At 43.4% G+C, this 23,840-nt stretch overlaps 1 protein-coding gene across 3 annotated transcripts; it reads right to left on the bottom strand.

Annotated features, from left to right (window-relative positions):
* Positions 1–5,847: 5,847 nt before the first annotated feature.
* Positions 5,848–23,447, bottom strand: LOC112570088 (paralemmin-3-like). 3 transcript variants are annotated; one of them, XM_025248312.1, is made up of 4 exons: positions 23,314–23,447; positions 7,297–7,736; positions 6,520–7,007; positions 5,848–5,939 (listed from the first exon to the last, which is right to left on the bottom strand). In XM_025248312.1, the coding sequence occupies exons 2-4, from the start codon at positions 7,687–7,689 to the stop codon at positions 5,852–5,854; spliced, it is 969 nt and encodes a 322-aa protein (XP_025104097.1). In that variant the 5' UTR covers positions 7,690–7,736; positions 23,314–23,447; the 3' UTR covers positions 5,848–5,851. The 3 variants fall into 3 exon arrangements, with proteins under 3 accessions (XP_025104097.1, XP_025104094.1, XP_025104096.1); XM_025248309.1 differs by lacking the exon at positions 23,314–23,447 and adding an exon at positions 20,804–20,953; XM_025248311.1 differs by lacking the exon at positions 23,314–23,447 and adding an exon at positions 7,989–8,143.
* Positions 23,448–23,840: the final 393 nt, after the last annotated feature.

Here is a 23,840-nt window from a genome sequence, read left to right as displayed (position 1 = left end):
GCAAGTGAACGAACAAACAGCAATGGCATCAGTGTGATGATAAGACAAAGGAAATCATTCTAAATGTCGTGTTCTTCGCAGATTATTTTGATGGTACAAACATAAAACTTTCATATCGAGTACAACAAGTAGACATTCGAGAAGACGCACAAGCGGCGGGGTGGGGAGAGGCCAGGTCAAAATATAACAGACACGAAAAAATGGAGACAGAATGAAAATTTCTTTTTTAATCCTCTTATCAGATGTGCAGGGAAATGCTATAAAAAATACTCCGTGAAGGTCTTCTTCTGCGATCAGACCCATGAACAGAAGACAGCCATCAGTAACTACAGGCTGACAGTTTTAGTCCAGTTCAGTGTTCACATTGCAAGTTTTGCATTTTAGCTATGTACGTCTGAAGTGAAATTCTCCCACAGATTGTTATATGTAGTCTTTTCTTGTTGAAACAAAATGATGATCCAGTCTAGGTGAGGAGCAACAGATTACTTATATCTTTCTGGTGTTCCGAGTTCAAATTTATTCCTGATAACAAATTCATAAGATGATTTGACATGAAGATAAACAATTAGGGACGATATCCATCAGCTGACACACCCAAGCAGCTCGGAGTGGTGTGGGGAAACTTAATTAAATGATGCAGCAGTTGACAAGGATTTATATTGTGGCTTGGATAAAGTGTACTCTACATGTACTTGGTCTGTTACAACACCTAAAAGCTACATGAACTTCATATCACCATCTTTCAGTCCAAACTTTTTTCCGAACGCGCAATTCACTGCGACCCTGTCCTGACCATGAGTGTGTATAATGTGTCTGTATTTATACTTTGTGTGTCTGTTATAAAAGTGAGCTATTACATACAAATTTGGATGCATGGTTATTATAGTGATTCAGCTTAGTGGATCGGTCACCGTATCATTTCTGTAATGTGCTCTGAGCAAATTATTGGAAAAGCGCTACGTTTATTATGATGATAGTAACATATTATAGCTCTCTGAAACACACCCACACACGTGCAGCCAGAGGCCACGAAAGAACAATCGGTGATACATCTCGCCTGTCTGCCTGTATACATAGCAGCCACAAAAATAAAAGGTGTGTGCTTATTGGCTCCTGTTATACATATTACCATTTATGGCAAGATCTCTGAATAAGAGACTAGGAAAGATAGTATAATTATTTGTCAACTGTTTTATATCGAGTAGACTGTCTTTATTTACACAATTAGAACTCGACCTGTAACACAGGTTACCCAGCACAACTATTAAACCTCCTACAATCTCATGTGTTTGAAATCATTTAAGTTAAAAGTTCGAAAAATAAAAATGACCTTCCTTTTATCCACATCACACAAAAGTCTGCAGGATGCAGGTCTTTGAACAAGTCACTTTATTTCCAAACAAAAAGACACACGCACACTACTGGTACACATAAGAACTGTAAAAGTATACAGTTCATTATATATTACATTTTCTGGCAAGAGCTGAAAAACAAAATGAAAAGGGGTCAGGGTAATTTCCCAAAGGTCCTTTTTGCCTATATTGAAGTAGCCTGTTTTTTTAAGAACACTACTTGATGTGTATATATATATAAGTCTGCCATGTGTGGTAGGTGTGTGTGTGTGCATGTGCAGGAGAGTCACCAGATGTATGTCATGTTATGATTGCCTGAGCACACTCTTTATTAAGTAGTCATATTTTAATGACCATGTTTAATAACAAAACATTTTCAGAATTGCTATAGCTATGCTACCATCTTATTTCACTGACTTTTCTTTCCTTGCTGATAACTATAATAAAGGGAGACAATTCCTCATCTCTAACTTTTCCTACAATATAAGATGGTTCTGCTAAGAAGGATGGGAATATTGATGTATATAGCAATAAAGCAGCAACAAGGAAAAGCAGCTTCTAAAGGCTGTGTACTATGTAGCCCCTTAAGCAGCTTCTAAAGGCTCTGTACTAAGTAGCCCCATAAGCATTCACAGTGACCAGCAATACTAACAAGGCAACAGTTTCAACAGCTTTCTCGTATGACTCAACAACATCTACAGCTGATATTACCAGCACTGACTAATCAAATAAAACTATGGGGTTTGGATTACTCTGTATTTTCTATCAATTACTAAAAAAAGGAAAAAAAAGTTTTACCAGGTTAAATAGTCCAGTTGTATTTACATCATCATAGTACATAATTATTTGCATTACATATGAACATGGGTCTTCTCAGTAGTCACTAAATATTTATAGCGATAACCCCAAATACCACTACTTTTCCTATTCTCATAATTTAATATCTTCCTTCTGTGCACATCATGTTAGAAACTATAAAATATAATAAATATCACTGTAAATGGCAAGCCAAAAGAGTACTGATGGTGGTAGTTCAGTATTTACAACATAAAAAAAGATAAACTGCAAAAATGCACTTCCTGCTTGAGCATCCCCTCTATCACCAAGACAAAACACAATGCCAGAAAAAGCAATAACAAGATCTTAAATGCCAGGAACTCAAGATACAGCATGAGCCAATGAAACTGAGCAAACAGTTAATGGATATGAGACAAACAAATAATTGCTTGTATGTAGAAGATGCACACATTTTATCAAGAAAAATTGTTGATAAAGCCAACTTTATCCACCAAACCAACTTTTATAGCAGAAAAAGATGTATGGAAGAAATTTAATGGATAAGACTCACAGAATGAAAAACAGCTGGAGTGATACAACCATCCAAAGTTGAGCAATACCGCTGAGGAGAACTTCACAAGTTCAAACAAGTTCAAAAAGAATCAGGTCCCATCAAGATTGAGTTTATTACTTCATAAAAATTATTCAGTGTTCAAAACTGTATATAAGGTGATGAAGACAAAATTGTCTGTATACATATTGGAACAATGTTTAATATCAATCTTTTCATGGAGAGAGCAGTTATATATACCACTAGCAAAAATACAGTTGGACAGTAAACCAGAGCACCAAGTACAACCAATGTCAGCTTTAAATTTTATTTCTATCATGACTGGAAATAGCACTATTCTCAGCTAAGTCCTGTACATAAAATAATGCTAAAAACAAAATGCTAAACCTGCACCTATTAAGTCAGCCAGGTTTCACATAACATTTGTTCTTCTTTTACAAAAAAAAAAATATCATAAAACCATCCCAGTTCTATGGTGCTATTATTAATTCAGAAAATCAAACCATAAATGTGACTGCAGAGTTTGCCATCACTGCATTCAACAATAAACTAAAAAAACAGAGAAACATTTTAAATGCTTTAGCCTCAAGCACCTTGCAGTCTGTTCATGGTTATTATTCATACTGCCTATACATACTGATGGCAAGAACTGCTTGACTCAGTAAATGGCAAAACTAAGCCGATTTATGGCAAGGGTACAAGGGAGGGCCTGAAGCAGGTAATACACACTCAAACATCCTCAAATAACCTTCATATTAAAAAGAAGATACCTTTCTTCAGTATGTAGAGTAAAATCCCTCAACAAAAGCATTTAAAAAAATATATATCAAAATTTTTGTCCAAAAAATCTGGTCCACTAGAGAAATAAATCATCAAGAATGTGGAAGCAGTTTGACCTTTAGAAAATGCAATAGTATCTTGAAATCTATATTCAAATATATCATGTTCTGTTTGGGAAGGGAAATACAATAATGGGCCAAATATAATGAAAAAACTGTGTAAAGAATTTTCAAATACAGATGGTCAAAGCTAGGAAAATGAGCAGTTTTAAACAAATGAATTTGTTAAAAATAGTAAAGACTTGTAAAAGATGTATACGTTTAGAGAAAATATTTTTAATAAGGTGTTTTAGTTTGCAAATATCTTTTCCCAATGTGAAGACCACTCATTAAGTTTCCAGATGATGCCAACACCAATATTTTTTTTTTTTAACTGCTGGAATGAAGACTGCATCCTGTTAGTGATGATATGAAAATGTTGAAAATTGAATGTAAGGCCATCATAGGGAACAAAATTTCTCTCTGCTTATCTTGTTAACAGTTCAATTTGCCTCCAGGGTTACCACCACAGTTCTAACGTGAACACTGCTACATTTTCATTTGTTGAATATTATAAATTTTTCACTACAAAATAGGCCAAATCGACAGACAGCTGAAACCTCTTGTTAAAAAGGTTTCCTTTATACAGCCTATGAAACATTTTACTCTTGTTTTCTGCAGATAGTTTTTATATTTTATATTTGTACTTCTCTATTTTCAGCTTCTTTGTCCTTAATTTTATTTCTCTGCACAGTTAAAAACAAAGGTAAATAAGCTGTCATTCATAAATTCAGTTCTGTATTCATGTATTGTTAAAGGGTTGACATTTTTTACTTCTCTTTTCTTGAGATAAAGCATTCATCACCAATGAAAGGAAAAAAAAAAATAAAACATGAATCTATAGTAGATTTAGAACATTTGCATTTGGTTCAGGGTTGCAACATTCCTGCTGTCTGGTGTAAAGAGGTCAACACTGTGGATGCTCTTTCCTCTTTTTACTTCCCCTTAGTTTTCATCTGGTCACTAAAAAAATCTGATGGCAATTAAGTATGTTGCATTCACACCAACACAAAGCATTACACATATCAATACAAAATGTTTATGTAAATCTGACTCCATGCCATTGTCATATGTACACATCTCACATATTTATTGACAACTGCAACAACAATAACATGCCAGCTGTTGAGGTTTCCAGGGAAACCAGCTGATTGTGAATCCTTTCCATCAAAAGTAGAAAAATATCAAAACCAAACTCTAAGAGAAACATGAAACAAATGGTCACGTACACACCTGCAGCTCCTCGTGACACACAAAGTCACATGCTTGCATAGAAGAAAATAGGTGAAAAGCATAAGAATCATTTTTACACATGCACACAAACATGTTCCTTTTAAATGCCACAAAAAACAGAAAAACTGCTGGTGGTCATGAAGACTACTCAGTTTGATCAATGACGTAGCAGAGTAGCAAGGGTCCTTGTGTAACAGGGCATTCAGGTAGTTAAGCCACCGAAAGGAAGTTGTTCTCCTGTCCATTTTCATCACACTTGATTGGCTGTCAAAATATGACAACAATGATTCAGTGTGAAATCTTACATCTGCAGAAAATTCTAGCCCTTTATGAAAACTGTCCTTAAAATAAATCCTGTAGGTCTAGTAATTAAACTTAAAGAATAATTATTGCAAAGATTATCCATAAACAAGTTAGAAATTCATATGGCTTAGCACAAACTTAGCTGTCAGATCAGGGAAAGATAATCTGAAACACACTAAAAAGCCCACTGAGCTCTTGTGGGAAACATACAGAATGTAAAAGCCAAAGTTCCTCACCTGATTTTTATTGATAACCCACTGTTCATCAACAATGTACTTGTACAGGTATTCCCCAACAGGCAGGTCTAGTGATGCTGAGAAAACATCTCCACTGCACACAGACATTAAACAGTAAGTTCTGGCAATGAACATTTAGACCTCACAGAAAAAGACATGGACATGAATTCACATGGGCACACACACAAACTGCTCTTTCATGTTTGTCATGGTATCATCTGCTTGCTAAGGTAAACTTGAGGCTGAATTAAAAATATAGATGCAATTCAAAGCGGAAAACAAGAAAAAGATACTTTTCTTTTTTTAGGATACCCTAGAAAATTTTAGCAAAACATTTTCTTAGGTCCCTGGTTCGTGTGGTTACCATGGACACTCTTCCTTTAAACCCAATCTCTCAAACCCTTGCACTAAACAAAACCCTAGTAGTTCATCCCTGGTGTATAGTGTATTCATGAATGCACACACTTTCTCACTCATCGTCCACTCACTTTTTTGTAAGCACTATCTTCTCTCCCCAGTCATTGAAAGAACCACTGACTTGCACATTTTCACCTCCATTTTCCCACTGGAACAGTGCAGTTTTGGCATCCTGAAACAAATTAAGTTGTTTTAACAAACACTCTAGCTCCTTGCAATGTAGGCATGAACTGACCACATCATTGTTCCAAGGCAACATGGGAAATCGAGCACAAAAATCTAGCATAATTTAGTCATGGGCACACAAAAGGTGGGTGGGCTTCCAGCAAACGATAACAGTTACTCCCCTTTAGAATTTGTTTTTATTGTGCATTTCTGTCCACAACAGAGATGGAATTTTGTTTCTATGTTGGGAGGTTCCATAAGAAATAAACTACAACAACAATGTAGCCACCTTCAATCACCAGGCAGTTACACTCAGGACTGTCAGAGGCATGCTGTAATTAGGAATATGGAAGGTCATTTACCAGACTTGTCTGAGAGCACTATTGCACTTGGTCAGAGGGATTTGGCAAAAGCACTCTTCTTGGCACAAGTTGGTTTTATCTGAGGTCAGAATCTATGAAAGTGAAGTATCTATCAAATAAATCTGTTATCGATAAAAAAATTGAGAATTATTTTAGCAGATGTCAGCTACAAGGCACAGTTACATTGTTCTGAACAGGTAGACATTGAGGCCTAAAAGTCTTCACCTGACTTGGTGCAGAAGTCTCACCAGCCTCCTCAGCTGCATCAAAACTGTCTGCTGCTCCACTTTCTGCAGTATCAGATGGAGCTGCTGCAGTGGCATCTTCAGCAGGAGCATCTTCCTGTCCTGCTGCAGCTGAATGCTCCACTGGCTCAGGATCAACTTCAGCAGGCGCAGCAGGTTCAGGTTGTCCAGCTTCCTCTGGCTCACTGGCTGGTTCTGCAGGTTGTTGCTCGATGGCTGGAGTTTCTGGTGGAGCAGGAACCTCTTCTGATGCTGCTGCTGGTTCCTCCAATGCCTCTGGCTCTGGTGGGGTGTGGGTTCTTTCTCAAGTGAAGCTGCGGGAGGGGGCGCTGCCTCTACCACTGCTTGCTCTTCTGCCACACATTGAGGCTCTGTTTCTTCTGGTGCTGATGAGGCAGTCTCAGTCACACCCACCTGGTCAACAGCATTAGGGGCTGGCTCTGTGGATTCTCCACCATCCTGGACTTCCTACAAATCAAAAACAAATTTAACAACTCTAGTTTTGACTTATTTTTATTTCTTTATGTTGTTTATTTACATATCTATTACCAGCAACTGAAAATCAAAAGAAAACAATCTATTATTGTGCCTACAGACTTCCATAAAAAGAAATGTTTGTAATCTGCTGCAGGACATAAAATCAATATTAATGGTGCACAGTCTAATCACAAATCATACAGTACAAACTGTCGCAAAATGAACAGTAAGTTCTGGCTGATGGCCAATACTAGATACAACAGGAGCAGATCATCAATACCTGTGTACCCCCACCGCCATCTTCAGCAGTGCCCTTGCTGGGTGTGGGTGTGGACGTGGGTGTTAATTCTACTGGCGCAGATGCTTCATTATCTACAGCTGCAGTGCCATCTACTGGCTTGTCTCCATCATCCGCACTCCCATCGGCTTTCTCATCTGTGTTCTCTGCACCACCAGCCTTATCTTCCTTTGCTGCTCCATCAAGCTCCTTTTCTTCTGCATTTTCTGCTTCATTGGCTGCTGCTGTTTCTCCAGCGTTTGTTTCCCCTTCAGCCTGCTCATTGTTCTCTTGTGCTTCCTCAGCTTGATTCTCGTCCCCTGCTTGGTTCTCTACTGTCTCACCTCCGTTCTCCTTTGATTTTGTTTTCTTCTGTTTGCTGCTCTTTCCTCCCATGGTGACTGCGACAACTATTCCAAGAACTAGATACAGCCCTTTGTTAACTGAAACAGCAAACAAACCAGGCTTACATCATTTGCCAAATTAAACATTGGCCTTAGTGGCTACAATAATCTTGAACTATCTTATTTCTTCTGCTCTCTGCATGATGCTACAGGCAACGACTGAATGAGCGTGTTAACAACAAAGACGATGAAAATAATGTAGTATAGATGTTACCTGTTGCACATTTAAGAAAATATGTAATTGTAATATTCCTTAACGTTGGCTGATCCGGTCACAGAAACATTTCTTACCGCCAGCTAGAGAAAACAATCAGGAAGAAAGCATGGAATGTTTGCTGTGGTCTGACAACAAACTGCGATGGACACAGTCCCTACAGCTGTGCGTACATACGTACTGCCAGGCCAGCCAGGCCAGCCAGCTATCTTGTCGCTACTGCCGCAACCTTCGTGTCAACAACAGCAGCCAGCTGCTAGTGCCACTGTCATGCCTGTTGTCAGCCTCCATGCACGCGCACGCGGTGAGATGCGCACAATGTTTCTAGACACTTCTCGCAGCTGCTTCCCTTGCTGGCTGCACTCATCAACAGACTGCCGGCCGGGGGTGCACACGAGGTACATGGTGTTTACGGTCAAGAAACCACAATCTTATTATCATTATTATTTTTACAAAGGATTGTTCATCACTGGATCGCAGATGTTTGAAGCCAAAGCTCCAAGTTCTTAATTTAATTTACCTAACTTTAGAAGCTGTATACTTTTAAAATGTTGCTATTACACATGTGATATACACATGATATATTACACATATAGAGTTAAGATAATGAAGTTTGTAATCCTGAAAAAATAATAGCTGAAGGACCAAAGTACTGTTGGTGTAAAGTAGACTGGTTTCTCATTCTTGACGTATATATATAGTAACAAGCTTTGTGGGGGGAGCTTCGTGCACTGTACAGCACGCACTAATCACAACATCAGAAACATTTTCCACCACGCATCACTTCTAACAACAATCTTATCTGTCGACACCGGCCCACAACTTCTCCATGCGGGCTGTATGGGAGAGCTCGGGGTCAGGGACTTCACAGTGCGCTAACGAGAGGCCGTCTGATGCTTCCAGGGGTCAGGGATATTGTCCCACTTTCCTCAGCGCTTGTGTGCCACGTGAGCCTAATTGTTTACGACCGCTCCAAAAACAATTACAGTCCCGATAACCAATGAATTTGTCAGACAGACAATAGACTGTGACCTCCTTTCCCCCTCTCTCGCGACCAGCCAACGAGTTCGTGTGATTTTCCAGCATCTCTGACACCCCCCTCCGTATCTCCCACTCCTCCTCTCCCTCTGAACAGCTCCAACCCCCGACAGGGCCACCACTCGGGATGTCTGTCCAACTCTCAATCAGAACTACACAGTCGGGATGACATGGTTGAAACTTGCTGTATCCTGGAGTCTGCGGCTCGGAGCTGGTCCATTAGGAAACAAGCGCTTCACGTGCTTGTCCCCTTCTGCACGCACACCTCCCCCACCACACACACTCTCACACATTAAGGTAACCATGGACACGGTTAGTGACGTATGACTGAAATCCTCTTTCTCCTTAAAGAAGACTCCTGACTCCTGTGGACATGCAGCAGAGCTTGGTGCTCAGTGGACTTTTAGAACTAAAGAGTACGGTAGCGGGTCTCGGGTCTCATCAGCGATGTTCTTGCGGCCAAGGGACAACATGATTACGTCACTTCCGGTGTCACTTCTATGCACGTACACTTTCGGAAACATCTGCCCCGCCCCTTTGATCACAAAATCTGTTTTCGATTTTGGACACATCCTGTTCTAAGCCATTGTCTTTTTTTTCTTTCGATTACTAAGCTCTACCGTCAGTCCAGCCTTCAGGTCAAATAACGTAGTGTTTTCCGAATCCCTTTCACTCCAACATAACTTTCTTGGAGTGGGATGCATATGTCACACCTATGACTTCAGCAGGGCGCATTTCTGGAAGATGCGGTCATGGTAAACCATAAATGAAAAAAGACTGTTAATAATATCCTTAACAGACCCAACGTGGACTTACAATGTATGAGACCACACACTCCAGCAAGTCCTGCACACACTGGCACCATCAGACAGGAAGTGGATTCAATGGAGTTAATACCTTCCTACCCACCCCACAACATTTCAGTCTATACACAGGTTAATGAGTCACTCATGGGTGCAGTCTCATGCTTCAGGTAGTCCGCAGACCCTCGCCTCGCTATCGGCTCGGAACGAAGGAAGAGAAGACGATGGAAGGTGGAGGCTGGCAAAACGCACTACGCAGAAGTGTGAGTCACGACTCACCACTCACTCACCTCTCGTTCACTCACACGTAACAACAAAAGTTGCCGCCAGTCACATAATGACATGTGAACGATCGATAAGTCTTAACCATGACAACCATCTTCGGTCTTTGAAGTGGGAAAAAATGTAGTTCTACTGAGTGCTTCCTATTAGAAATATCTTGTCCTTTCTCTCTCTGTATTTTACCTTAATTTGAAATTGTCAGTGAAACATCAAATAGTTCACTTCTGTTCTCTCTCTCTCACACACAGTGAACTAGAACAATTAGTCCAGGTTACCAAAAGTAATTTTCGTTTGTTAACATGCTTTCTTATTTTGCTATTTTAAAAAAGGAAAAAGGAAACAAATTTTTAGGACAGCACTCTTTAACACACCCACCATGAGCATGAAAAGATAAAAAAGATTAACCGCCACTCCTTTGATGATTCAGACATTGCATCGAACTCTGTACCTGTGTTCTGCCAAAGAATACAGGTGCTACCGCTCCCATCCTCTACAACCGTGCACCTGACTGTGAAGTACTCCCTCCCTCTTCTCCTTCCTCCCCCCCTCCACAAGCTTTCACAACAGCGGAAGCAATTGGATTTCGTTTCCAAGGACTACATCCGTTCAGCATTACAAATCGGTTAGCGACTGACTGCAACAATCACTATAAGGATTACTCATAACGATGATAGTCATCAAAACGATGACGAAATCCTCAGTCATTGCCCCTCGGCCCAGTGTGCTGCTGGAACAATCTCACACACATCAATCATGTCTTTAGCAGAGCAAATCGTTATTATGGAACTGGCCGTCCACCATCCATCATGGATCAGTTGGTAAGACTACTCGACTGTAGCACAAGTGGTGCTACAGCACGGTGTGAAAAAAATGGTTGCCATAGAAATGGTTCCGGTCCAGTAGGTGGATGCGTGTCTCTTGGCGCCGGTCACGATCTACTGCTCGTCCCTAACCACTCCGAGTGGTGAGACCTCTTCTGTTCGGGTATAATGACCGTGGTCCTCGCAGTCCATCTGTTATCTTGCAGCCCAGGTTCGCTTTCCAGTGGTGTGGCAGCTAAACTCCAGCCTCTGTGTACTTAAAAGACCCATTGGCTCATTTTCTTCAACTAGGGCGTGTCACGACGCCATTTGGAACTCCGCGCAAACACTCCAACAGCAAAGCGCTTCTGCTGACTTCAGCTTGCAGTCTTCCGTAATCGCAGTCGCATGGATGTGACATTTCACCATATTACTCGTAATATGAATCTGCACTTATTTGAGGAAAAGAAAATTGTTTCAGTTTCAGAATGAATGTCTCATGCTACTGAATACAACACATTCGCAGCAGTCGACAGGAGGGTGAAGCGTGACATCAACATGACTTTAGAGCAGTAGAATTTACTCAGATCTGATTCTAAGTTCATTGTTCTCACTTTTTGAAAGTCACTTTTAATTGGGATACAATAACAAAACATAACTGTGCACAATTTCTGTCATTAAATATTTTGAACCAGTTCCATAAAAAGCACAAGGAAAGGGAAAATCTGTGTCTTTAATTGACATTCTCAAGACTTTTCTTCTTAAATTATTATTGTGAGTTTTTTTGTTTTTGTTTTTTGTTTTTTGATTTTGTTTTTTTTGTTTTTTTGCTCTGAATGCACCTCGAATCACGTGTTTGTTTGGGCACGGCAGCCACATACCTGTGGTACGTATACCTGTGCTATAAATAGAACCATGGTAGATCATGGGTTAAGTGCTCACGTTCGGGCTTTCCTCAGTTTGGCAACATTTTGGAACTAGATGGCAACATCTCTGTACGAAATAATCACCACAGACTGTAAACTTCATCAATCTTCCGAGGTTGTGTTGTTTGTGCCTCGGCCAAGCTGACTAAAGACTGTACATAAACTGGAGAAGCCTTAGGCCACAAAGAGTTAATATTACAAAAAGGTCCACAGGTGCTTATGGGTCATCATCTTCTGTTTTCTCCTTCTCCATCTGGAATACCCTGTCTCCTCGACAAAATTTTAACGGATTGTGTGTGTAGTTGTTGAAAAGACCCGTGAGGTCGTAGATTAAGATATCCAACCTTCGGATTTCTCTCTTATTTCCTCCCTCCTCCCTGTTACTGCAGACTTTGGCAGCAAGTCTACCACAACCACTACCACCAGCCCTCCATCGTGGACAGCTGCAGCCAGCCAACACGAGGCCTGACAGCTGTGCAGTTCCACTTTAATGATGTCTGGGATGGAGATGCTGTGTGCAAAAACAAACTGTACTGTGCGTGTTCCCAGGCCGCAGGGTCAGTGGATGGGCCACTGGCAGGCTTTCAACAAGGGTTAGCACATTAAGGGAAAGGTCAAACGCACACGCGCTGGTCGTGATGGCGTCCCGCGCTGCTACAACGAGCTGCGGCGCCACTCTCAAACAATAATTACACTGGCGACAAACCTCCACTTCGTCCCTCTGGGTTCTGCAGCCACCGGAAGTGAAGAGCCTCTGAGTATTGGTGAGCTTGCTTGCTTGTGCCTTGCATCCAACTGTATGCCGAGCGTCTAAAACTGCGCTGTTCATTTACAAAAATTGCTAAAAATAGAATTTAATAATAATGTTCTCTCAGCACTACGACCGAATGGACAAGTCCACAACACATCATGCATGCTACATAGTGACAAACATGACACAGTATAAACATTTGACCTGAAAAGCTAGCTGCGCAAAGTATTTCCGAAACATGTGGGTTTTGTGGTGGGATGTGAAAGTTTCCGACCTAGACACAGCTGAAAGAGAAAGAGGTGAAGAATTCTAAATGTTGGGGTTGGAGGAAAAGTATTACATTTTGTTCTGACAACATGGGCAAACTTGTTCATCAATATGTTACACTTTTTCGCACCTAAAGCCAAGGTGCTTACATTAATAAAGAAAAAGTCCGGATGTTGGGAACCTTTCTAAAGGGTGGTTTCCGATTCTCGGAATCAACATTCTATGACCTGTATACATCCTTCATTTCGTAGAATGTCAGGACCATTATTACGGGCAGAGAAGAGGTCTCGTACATAAGTGTTTTACTGATACGGCAGACGACATCAAGTGCTGACTCCTCCCCCACCGCTTCCTACCCCCTACCATCAAAAAAAAATTTCAGACGCTGCAACAGCGTTTTCTTTAAAGATGGATGTTCCAAAATCTACTCTGGAGTGTACTTTACTGTACCCAGCAATTTAGTTCATTGTCTTTGGTTTTTTTTTCTGCTGCCTTTTAAAATTATTCAGCAGGTGTAACATGGACTACGGCAGGATTTCGAGAGATTTAAAAGCCTGAATAACCGCAAAGTGTAGACTGCCATGATTCAAATGTTTAAAATATTTTAAAATATACAATTATGACGTCGATGTCACGTGTTACTTCCGATCATAAATAACGATGTTACACTTACCACTATAAAATGATGACAATGTAACTACTCTTCGCCAACAGAGATTAGATTATCAGCGTCCCTGAGTATCAAAATAACCACCGACCTAAAACCCAGCTATCTAGGCCGTCAACAGATTTTTTTTTAATGCAGAAAATTAGTATTTGAACCCGACTCTACTGGCCGTCTGAACAGCAGACGACAGTCGTCAGATGGCGACACCTATCAGCAGCTCTCCGACGGAGCGGAAGGCCGAACTTGGTGACAAGGAAGTGCAACCATTGCCCTTCCTTGTCCTGTTGCATCAGGGTCGTTAACAATGAGCTACTTTAATATATATATAGATATGTATCGTGACTTTTTATTAGTTTCACAAGTTTGAGCTTTCGGGAAGGAAATCCGAAAGGAAGTCAAGTGTGTAAAGCTATCCTCTGACAGCCTGATCAGCAGTTTTCTGACCACGAAAACCGCGAGTCGGACATTATGTTTTGCGTGTCGACTGAAGCCGTATCTCTGTCGTCAGATAACAAACTGTAACTGCGTGTTCACCATCACATACGGCGACAGCGACGTACACGTGGAGGTCCATCGTCTCATACATCAATGACGTCAGTGTAAACGTCCATAACTGACACAATGACGTCAGCATGTATATCCACTGCTAACTTCATCAACAGTGACGTCAGCCTGCACCTAAGTCCACTGCTGACACATCGTACGGCGACAACGACAACAGTCAGTCGATGCAAGGCACGGGGACCTTGCACTTAAAGTGGCGCCCTCTGTGGGCCAGAAATCGATTGCTGCTTGCTTGATGTGAACACGGCAACGTCATGCACTGGCAGCTCTCGGGCCATCTTGGCCGTTGTGCCGGTAAAGAGATCCTCCTGCTGATCGATGGCCACTCACCGGCGCCCAAGCCACGCGCATGCGTACTGATGCCGGTCGCCAGTGGCAGCGGGCCATTTTGCTGAGGGAACTGTTGCTTCCTCTGGCACCGACTTGCAGGACCCGGTGAATCACACCGATACATCGATCACGGTGCGCCGCCGCCCGGATTTGTCTGAGTGTCAACCTCCAAAGCCCGGAGTTTCTGGTTCCTCCCTCGGGTACACACACAGACGGGAACATAACGGAAAGATACCTGTAGAATTTTTTTTCTCTCTCAGTGTTATGGCATCTGGTTTTGCAACAAAAAAACAAAATAAATAAAATAAAATTTGTAAATGTCTTTATAGTTTTTGTTTTGTTTTGAGTCGACCATCTGGTGGTCTTACCTCTGCCACATCTAATGAATAGAGGGACGAGGCCTGAGAACTGTGCAGTTCTACTCTAATGGCGTCCAGGATGAGTGGCGTGTGCAAAAATGAATTGGTCAACGAACTGTGTCGTATCCAGCGCTCCTTAGTTCATCACCAAAGCTTGTGTCTCTCAGAACGATTGGTCGCTTTAATCATTCTCCATACGAGTAGCAAGTGAAGGTGTGTGGAGGTGAGTCGAGAGCTGGGGTGGGGAGGAGACTAACGATCGCAGAGGAACGACCTTGTGCAGGCTTAACTGACAATCATTTAAATGCAGTTTATTTTTATTACAGACCTGGAGGGTCTGCTTCATTGAGTCGAGAGCTCATGACATCACAGATCATCCATAAAACTATAGATGGACACGAATGACAGGGAAGGACGTAGATATTGACTTCAGTCCTGTCTTGTCCAGCGCCTCTTAAGACTTACAAAAACATACAACAACAACAACACCAACAACAATTATAATATAATCCGCATAAATTCAGGATCAACGCACACACAGTTATGCCACACAGGTGAGAATGAAACGGTCGTTTTGAGCGATGATTTGAAACCAGAGAAAGAGAATATCTGGCGTGAAAAGAAAGAGAATACATCTGCCGAGTGCCATAACGAGAGAAGCAACAGCCATGCGAGTGCCACGCATCCCACGAGCCGACTCCCGTTGCATCAGCTGTTGCCTATCATCAGTGCAGACGCACGACGATAAACACAAGCTAACTCACAACAAAATTAAACGCGAAGACACTAGCGGCAATTAATAGATAAGAAACAAAAGAAAAAAGATAAGACCTGCAAATGAACTCCATTATGTTCCTACATTTTTTATACTCAAAATATGTGTATGTGTGCGTGTGTTGTGTGTTCTCAGTGTGAATAAAATACAGCGGATGAGAGAAAAAAAAATTACTTTTGAGATAATTAAATTACTGTGAGATAATTCAAGGGAATCTCACAAGAGGCAGCCCTAAAAAGTGAATATTAGTTGTGACTTGTGACAGCAAATTGATGATCCACTGAAGTTGGTGTAAATACTGCTGGGATCATCAACTACCGCCCAGAATCAATATGTCATTACTTTTCAACATCTGTTACCGCCATCTAAGGTTTACTAAAAATATATATAAATATACCAACGCTGCACAACAATAAATAGAATACGAACTCCAATACGCGACTGCTCATGCGCGAAGCATGATTTCCGGTGCTGGCGGACTTCACTTTCAGCTGTGCATGTTAACTGAGTGCAAAAGGAGCGGAACCCCCGATGTCAGGCTGGATGCCGGGTGTGAGCTGACACAACACGTGGCGAGGTGTCTAACTGGCAATGCGCGCTCCTTGGACCTTACTGACCCTGCTCCTGGCGACTGTGGCGGCCAGCGAGGGTTTAATACCGCAGGACAGCCATGCAGGACAAGACTAGAAGCCAAGGAATGAACGGTCGTTAAAGTGAGCCTAAAGGCAAATAAATGTGCATCCTCACAGAATCGATCTTGTCTTGGAAGTGGTCGAGCTGTTCGAAACCTCCTCTCATTACATACAATAGTAAAATGTCCAGACAAACGTATACTCATACACTATTTTCAGTTGTTTGTTTTTTTGTTTTGTTTTTTTTTATTTATAAATTACATTCTTTCAGTATGAAACAAAGGTATTGATACACCTGAGAGGGGCAGAAGTCTTTGTTTCAGAAGACTACGCACACCATCTGGTGCTGATCGGCGGGCAATGCTCTGGTGTCGTGACCCACAGTCCATGCCGCATTTCTTTGTGGACCTGATGGACTTTCTGGACATACGGGCATGCTGGACTATCGCCATAACACATTCTTCATTATCTGTCAACCGTTCACTTAGGGGTACGACCCCGGCATATAAAAAGGACATGAACAACAGGCGCCATGCGTTTTCCGTTCCATCATCCGAGCCACTGGTGCAGGTGACAGGTGCATGGCATGTAACTCTATCCCACACTGCCCCGGCGACCACCCCTATCCACTTGTAGTCAGAGGTGCGATTGGGGGCCATACGATGGATAGAGATATCGTTATCACCTCAAGCTTCAATTCGTCCTTCGCCCTACAACCTCAACCTGTCTCAGTAACATACTGGGGGCGGTGGCGAGGGGAAGGACGGGCAAGACCAGCGATAGTCTGCCATCAGCGCCATCGTCACCAGGCCCAACAGCCGTACTCTAGGGACGATATCCGATCGGTCGACAGGCATTAATTTAAACAATTTTCCAGCAATTGTCCATCTGCTGCAGGAAAGGTGCCTTCACGGTCCTACCACGACAGGTAGTTCTCGATGACTCATTTCATCATGTGACCTGTATCCCTTTCAAACCAACCAAACCAACAGTCAGGTGCTCGTTTCGAATTCCCCAGCCATTCCTAGGGGGAGACTGTGCATATGCATGTGCTCATCCATGCAAACAAAAAAAATTTATTTTCAGGCAATAAATTGTATTTCATAATAAAATAAAATGCGTTTTTCTCAGGTAAGCGATATTCGTTTGGAGTGTAGATACTGTCTGCTTCGGAGTGTACTTGACGTGTTTGTCAGACTGGCTGTTTAAAAGATTATTCAATAATATGGCCGAATTATCAGGAGACTGAAGACCTAGTCCTATGTCTGTCTCTCGCTCGCTATCGCGGGCGAACACACACGCACACGCATGTGCACGCACATGGATTAATGCATGCGTAATAACGAGGTTACGATCGTTCAGGGAAACTTGTAGAGGGGTTGAAAGGTCAAAGGCTAAACTAGGTGAGCTACTTGCTGTCCACTGTCCTTAGCACGACTTGTCACTAATTGGCTTACGGGGGTAGCACTACTGTAAGTGTGCTTCATGCTGCTGGCAGTAATAACCTGACCTCTAACCCCTTACTCCAACATGGATGTAGACAGGCACACGTGTTACTGATGCATTTCAGAGGCCGCAGAGGACAAGAAGTTGTGTCAATGCCGTGAATACACGGTCAATGCACACGATGAGACTTTCCTGACGATTGTGAAGCATCATTGACTTCTTACTCTCCAATACCACTTTCCCCTACAGCTGGCGCTTTGACTGACACACAAACGCTGCGGCTATTAATTTGCAGTAATTCAAATTCCGAATAGTATACATGTATATCATTGGGAATACCGCCAGCATAATGAGTTTAATATTTCACTTATTATTACACTCTCTCGAGCGTCAGTTGTCTGATTTCCGCACAGGCTGACAACAACTGCTTCAGGACAGCTGTGTACAGAGGTGATGTCAACTCTCGACATAGCCTCGGGACATTGGATACAAGAAACACAAGCTTTGATTTCATGCTCCCGGCGTGTTAATCTGTCGTGAAATTTATTGTTTACAAACTGACTCATGTTCTTATGTAAATACTGGTCTGTGTGACCAAAGTATTAACAGCTGCTTATTGATAAGAATAGATTTCAACACCTAAAGGTGTGCTGCATGGTAATTTTTCACCTGTGTACTTTGATTAACAGAAACTATACCACGTCACAGTTTAATGAACCGCTACGCAGGAGAATATTTCGGCTTGAAGGATTACCTACAGCTAAAACAGACGTTGATCTGCAGGTGGCAGAGGTCTACCACTGTGATAAAGAAGGCATAAGCTCTTTATGTGTATGACGTAATTAGCGCCACAGGTGTAGTGGATGTCTGGTCACGACTTATCGACTGTTGCGTCATCACATGACCGCACGAGTCACCACGACCTCGCGGGCAGGGCTCCCATGTTTGGCGCTAAAACAGACAGGGTGACGAACGACCGGAAAGGGCCAGACGGGACATCCTCCCTCGTCAAACACGCAGCTGATGCTTAAACTGGCACCCGGCAATACCTGAGCGCTTGGACCAGGACAAACATGGCGCTGTTGACACCGGCAGCTGGATAAACTAGCTCTCTGAAGAACAGAAGCACGACAGAAAATACACATCCAAAAGCTTTGTATATGAGCAGTTCCCAAGTACATCCTACACAAATTGTTTAGGTGATTAACTGTGCAGGAGTGTAACTCCTCACTCTTATCTCTTGCCTGATTATGTGCTCTTGCTTTCTACCGTTGCACGTCACCACCCGCCATGCTCTGTAAGTTGTTAGCCTGGGGATAAGAGACAGAAAAATGTTCTCGCAGACTCTGCAGTCTCGTGGTTTCCCGGGGAAGAGAGTGAAATCGCATTGTCTTGCCCGCGGGCTCGGTGATGGCGCCAGATGCTGGTATGCCGCGGGGTGGCGGAGGACCGATTCCCCATTCGTTCTGTGCCACTGACACCAACGTGGAGCACAAAGCACGCAAAGGTCGGCCGGGTGGGCACGCCGGGTGTGCAGGCGTGGTGCTAAGTCTAAGGGGCGTGAGAGGAGCGATGGTGGTGGTGGGTGGGTGGTAGTGGGGAGTAAAAAAAAAAAGTGAGGAGAAGATCGAGTGAACGTGCGCCCGTGAGGCCCGCTGGGTGCTCGTCTGGCGGCACAAGCTGAGGGACAGATGTTTCGAATGCCGCACATTCCCCACGGACAAACCCGCCAGCCCCCGCGCGCTGCTGATTCTTGCTGCCTGCTGGAGGGCACTCGGTAGTACCGGGGTAGCTGCTGCATCGTTTTCACAGCATCCCTCCGCGCTCTTGCACAGCAAGACAGCCGCGCGCCGGCTCTTCCCCTCCCTTCACCTTACTCCTGGATAAGTGTGTATTAAATCGTCTGCTTCCCCAAGTCGCCTTCCTCAGGGTCGACCAATCTGCAAGCAGCACCTCCCGTCAATACTTATCTAATTAAGCGGGAAAATCCAAATATTTTACCAGACGGGTAATATTAATGTCAATTTGTAATCAAAATTTGCATCTATACAATCGTTAGTCGGGTGCAGGTATTACCAAGAGTGAGAAATGGTCAAGTGTTTTCTCCTCAATCGTTCTTAAAACGAAGTCGTCAACCAAAAATATATATTACAACAAACAACCCTCGTGTAGCCTCGGTCTTGAGATCGGACCTACCGTCTGAGCGACACGCGGCTGATAAACACTCGCTTCCATGTGCAAGCTTTCGTCATGTCGGACAGCTGGAAAATGCCTACACGTGTGGAGAAAAATCAATTCTCCTCCCTTCATCCCCCCCAACTCCGTGGCCGTGAACTCTGGCTGGCGTTCTCTGTGGATATCATTGCCGGGTATGAGTCACGGGGCCTTTCATTGTGACTGATAGATCAGCCACGAGCCGGGCCGGCACGTCTGTATCATGCCACGGGCTGCTGTGTTCGCTCCTTTCGCCAGCTGGCACTGATGCTCCACTTATGAGCAAATACCTTTCGCCCTATCCTCTCATTTTGCTGATGAATGATTAAACACTACGACCGATGACAAAGTCTTTTATGTTCGCACCGCTCGTCTCTAAACAAACTGTTCCTAATCCATTCTCGTTCATTCCTAAACGCAAAAGCGGGCTTGCAAAACAAATGTAATAAATACAAATTTTTGTCTGAGCTACCTTGGAGCTGAAGTGATGAGGAGTGATGAGAGAAACAGGGATGAGACCAGACTTAGGTCAAGGTCAGCAAGAAGTCTGGCACGCGCCGTGTTCTCCGGCAATGACATTTGGTGCGGCCACCACCGCTAACAGGATGAGTTCCACGAGCGGACACTCTCATCCTGACGACCACCCATCATCACTTGGTCAGACTGCAGCCTGTAGGTCTGGCAGCGAAGTGCAGTTTCTTTTCACGAGCACAGAACATGCAAAAACCCTGATGCTCACCAATCCGTCTGCTCCTGACAAAGATAGAAATTTCCTCTAAAAAGCGCGATTGTCCATGCAGCGCAGACGACAACCTCGCTATACTTGACCCTCTCCTCCCCCTCCCTTACAGAGAGCTAGGATGGTCCTTGTCTGCACGAGAGCAAGGCAGGCATCGCCGGAGGGAAGGAAGCATGAGACAAGAAGAAACACACGTGAATGCATGCATGCTACGTTAAAAAAACATCGTCGCACGACAACAATGTGTGCATGCTCCTCAAGCTGCGAGAATGAAGAAAATCGTTTGTGAGATGACTTACCTACACGGCACGGTTAGCTTGGCCACACGAAGCACGGCCTTCCGCCGGATCGGTACTATCCGCACACAGCTACAGAAGCCGACAATGAATGGAGACTGGCCGTGATGTGCCGGGAAGTCCCGAGAAGTGCCGAGATGTGCCGAGCGCCGGGGCGGCTAGCAGCAGCGCGCGGACTGCCAGTTTCTAGTGACATCATGCCACCACGTGACGCCGCTTGACGTCTGCTTCACTCGCCAACCGAGCTTTTTCTTTCCAGTTGCTCAGAACTCGATAATGTTTTGCTCGTATGGTTGGTTTCATTTATTTTGAAATCTTTGTGGTATGTAGACATGTGGTGTGTATGAGACGGTGTCTAGTTCTCTAACATGATATACAATATATCCAAGTTATTTTCATTCGTATTATCATTGTTAAATTCTGGAGTGCGACTGATATTTATTATGAACCTCTCTCTGGGTTGTACATACACGTTGCCTAGCAACAAGTTGTATATTAACAACGCGACCATAAGTTGACTTGGTGCTAAACAAAGGAGGGGGGAACCAACAACAATAAAAACCGCGTCTTGTCACCGTTCTTCTCCCCCTCCGTCTGACCTAGCTAACCATTGATATTGAGGTGTTACACTTTGTATTCTTCCAGCCACATCAGTCGTCAAAACTGCCACTTTGAACCGTTACTCTTCATGCCGCTCCCCACAGTTTCCCTCGTCACACTCCGCCACTATATGAGCCATTATTGTTAGAGACTTCCAGCCAGATGGGTGGTCACGCCTCACTGACTGGTCATTTGTTGTACTCACATCACAAAAACCGACTGCTAAAAGGATTCACACAAATATATCCAGCAAATATTGCTACCGTAGAAATAATGAATATCGATTTGAAGCCTGCCACATTTCATGGGTCACAATTATAAAAGTTTGAGTCACATGATCGCGATTTGCACCAGACCAGCCACCACACTGCGAGTCAACCAGTTGAAAATAAAACTATGGCCTTGTTGGTCAACTGGATACAATAATATAGTCTTACCTGTCAACTAGGTATAGTAATAGCTATAGCCAGGTGTGAATAAGCTACATCAATACCTATAGCATTTCCTGTCAACTAGGTGCAGTAATAGAAATAATCTTGTGTGTCAACCAGCTGCAATAACAGCCATAGCCTTATGTGCCAGTTGTGTGATTAGTTGTTGTCTTGCCTGTCCGTTAGCTACATGTCGGCTAGCAACATAGTAATAAAGTACAGTAATCAAATATCACGCGGCCCTATGCACCTCGAAGGAACAACAAAGAATAAACTAATCAAATATAACAGACTGTTGACAGAAGTCCATTGTCTTGTAATGTGCGCTAGTTCAGTGGTATCTCATGTGACAAAATAAACTGTGGGGTACTCAGCTTCCAAGCTGGACTCAAAGTGGCATTTTCCTCTCGCCCCCTGTCAGTGCCCTCCTCTCCCCCTCTTGCTGCGCTGCACCACCCCCTTTACCGTGCACTTGAAGTTGGCCCTCGACACTGGCTTGATCTGCACACAGTGTACAAGAGCCACTCCAGCTCGTGACACCGCTTGCTGGCAGGTGGCAGAAGAGGGAGAAAAATACAGTGATGTCACACCATCGCTAGCAGCATCAATGAACACGAAGGTTAGATGATTGCGAGCAACGAGGACGGGGTTGAGGATGGGGGGGGGGGGGTGGCGAATAATGATCTGAGTGACATCGACAGGATACCCACGACACCTGGGATAGCTTAACGGCTTGGTGTCTGTTGTCGGGAAAAGGAGGATGCGGGGAGCTAGAGCTGATAAGCTGTCTTGGTCAGCAACACCTCGACACCACGCCCCATCTTGCTCGCGCCAGGTCATCCTCCCAGTGTGAGAGGTGTACACTGTCTCCAGGCCCTTCTCTTCCCTCCATCGGCTGATAAGCTACACTGACTCATCAGAAACTGCCCCAGCATTAGGATAACGTGCACTAATTTTTTAATGGATTTAATGAGCTTTTATTTGCTTGTAAGGATCCACTACATCTCTCGTTAGCGCAGTTTTTATTATTTTATTTCTTACTGGCAATTCTGAGACTGTTAGAGGACGCGGCACTCTCTTGATGACCATCACCATCGTATACACTATACAGCAATATATATACATCTTGATGCCTCTGTTCAAGGAAATCTGGCCTGAATGCCAAGAGTTTATAACTTACAGCTTGGGGATAGTAAACACACCTATAGCCACTCCTGGAAGGCACAAATTCCAGACTAGGAAACACACTAATTAAACCCAAGCCACACTAACCATCACCCTCACCAGCTTCATCTTCTGACTGGCTCGAAGGCACAAGCCAAGTGACACTCGCATGAGAACATAACCACTGTAGTAGTCAGAGTGGACTACAAAAGCGAGTGGCGGGTGCATGAAAGGTGCAGACAGAGATGTGTGAGGAGTGTTACAGGCGAACGACAGACCTGAGACAAGGGGGACGAGGGTTTCAGCGGATGTACTCACCAGACCAGACGCCACGTGAGGTCAAGAAGACGGCCCGCTAGCAGGGCAGACGAAATTGTTTGGCGAGTGCATGCTGGACACTACGCCAGCCCCTCTTCTCCCAGTGCAGCCCTCGAGTGTTTGTTCACGCTGCAACCTCCGACTAGTGCGAGGACCTCGCCTGGAGTTTTGTGGATATTTGTCTTTTAGGATCGCTTTGGGTTGGGGGATATCTAAAGTCGACGGACAACTCGGGGTAACACCCATACATCCGTCGCTCCAGATTATTTCTTAACCAAAAAAAGGTGTTTTGTTTATTTATTTGTTGTGTTGCTGTTCATCACTGTATTGTAAATATGATCCTATGCCAACTGTCGGTGTTGTCATTCTTGGGAGAGAACGCGCGTGTGCGTACATATTGTTGTCCTAATTAAAAATTGCACGGTCGGAGTGCTTTATTTCGCACTACTTTAAAAAGGTCATAATATTTGAGTTTCCTAGATAGTCGGGCTTCAAATACCTTGCAACTATCAACTCTTCCGTATTTT

This window comes from Pomacea canaliculata, linkage group LG8 (genome assembly GCF_003073045.1).
Source record: "Pomacea canaliculata isolate SZHN2017 linkage group LG8, ASM307304v1, whole genome shotgun sequence".
Taxonomy (NCBI): Eukaryota; Metazoa; Mollusca; class Gastropoda; order Architaenioglossa; family Ampullariidae; genus Pomacea; species Pomacea canaliculata.
This window is presented reverse-complemented; position numbering and strand designations above follow the sequence as displayed.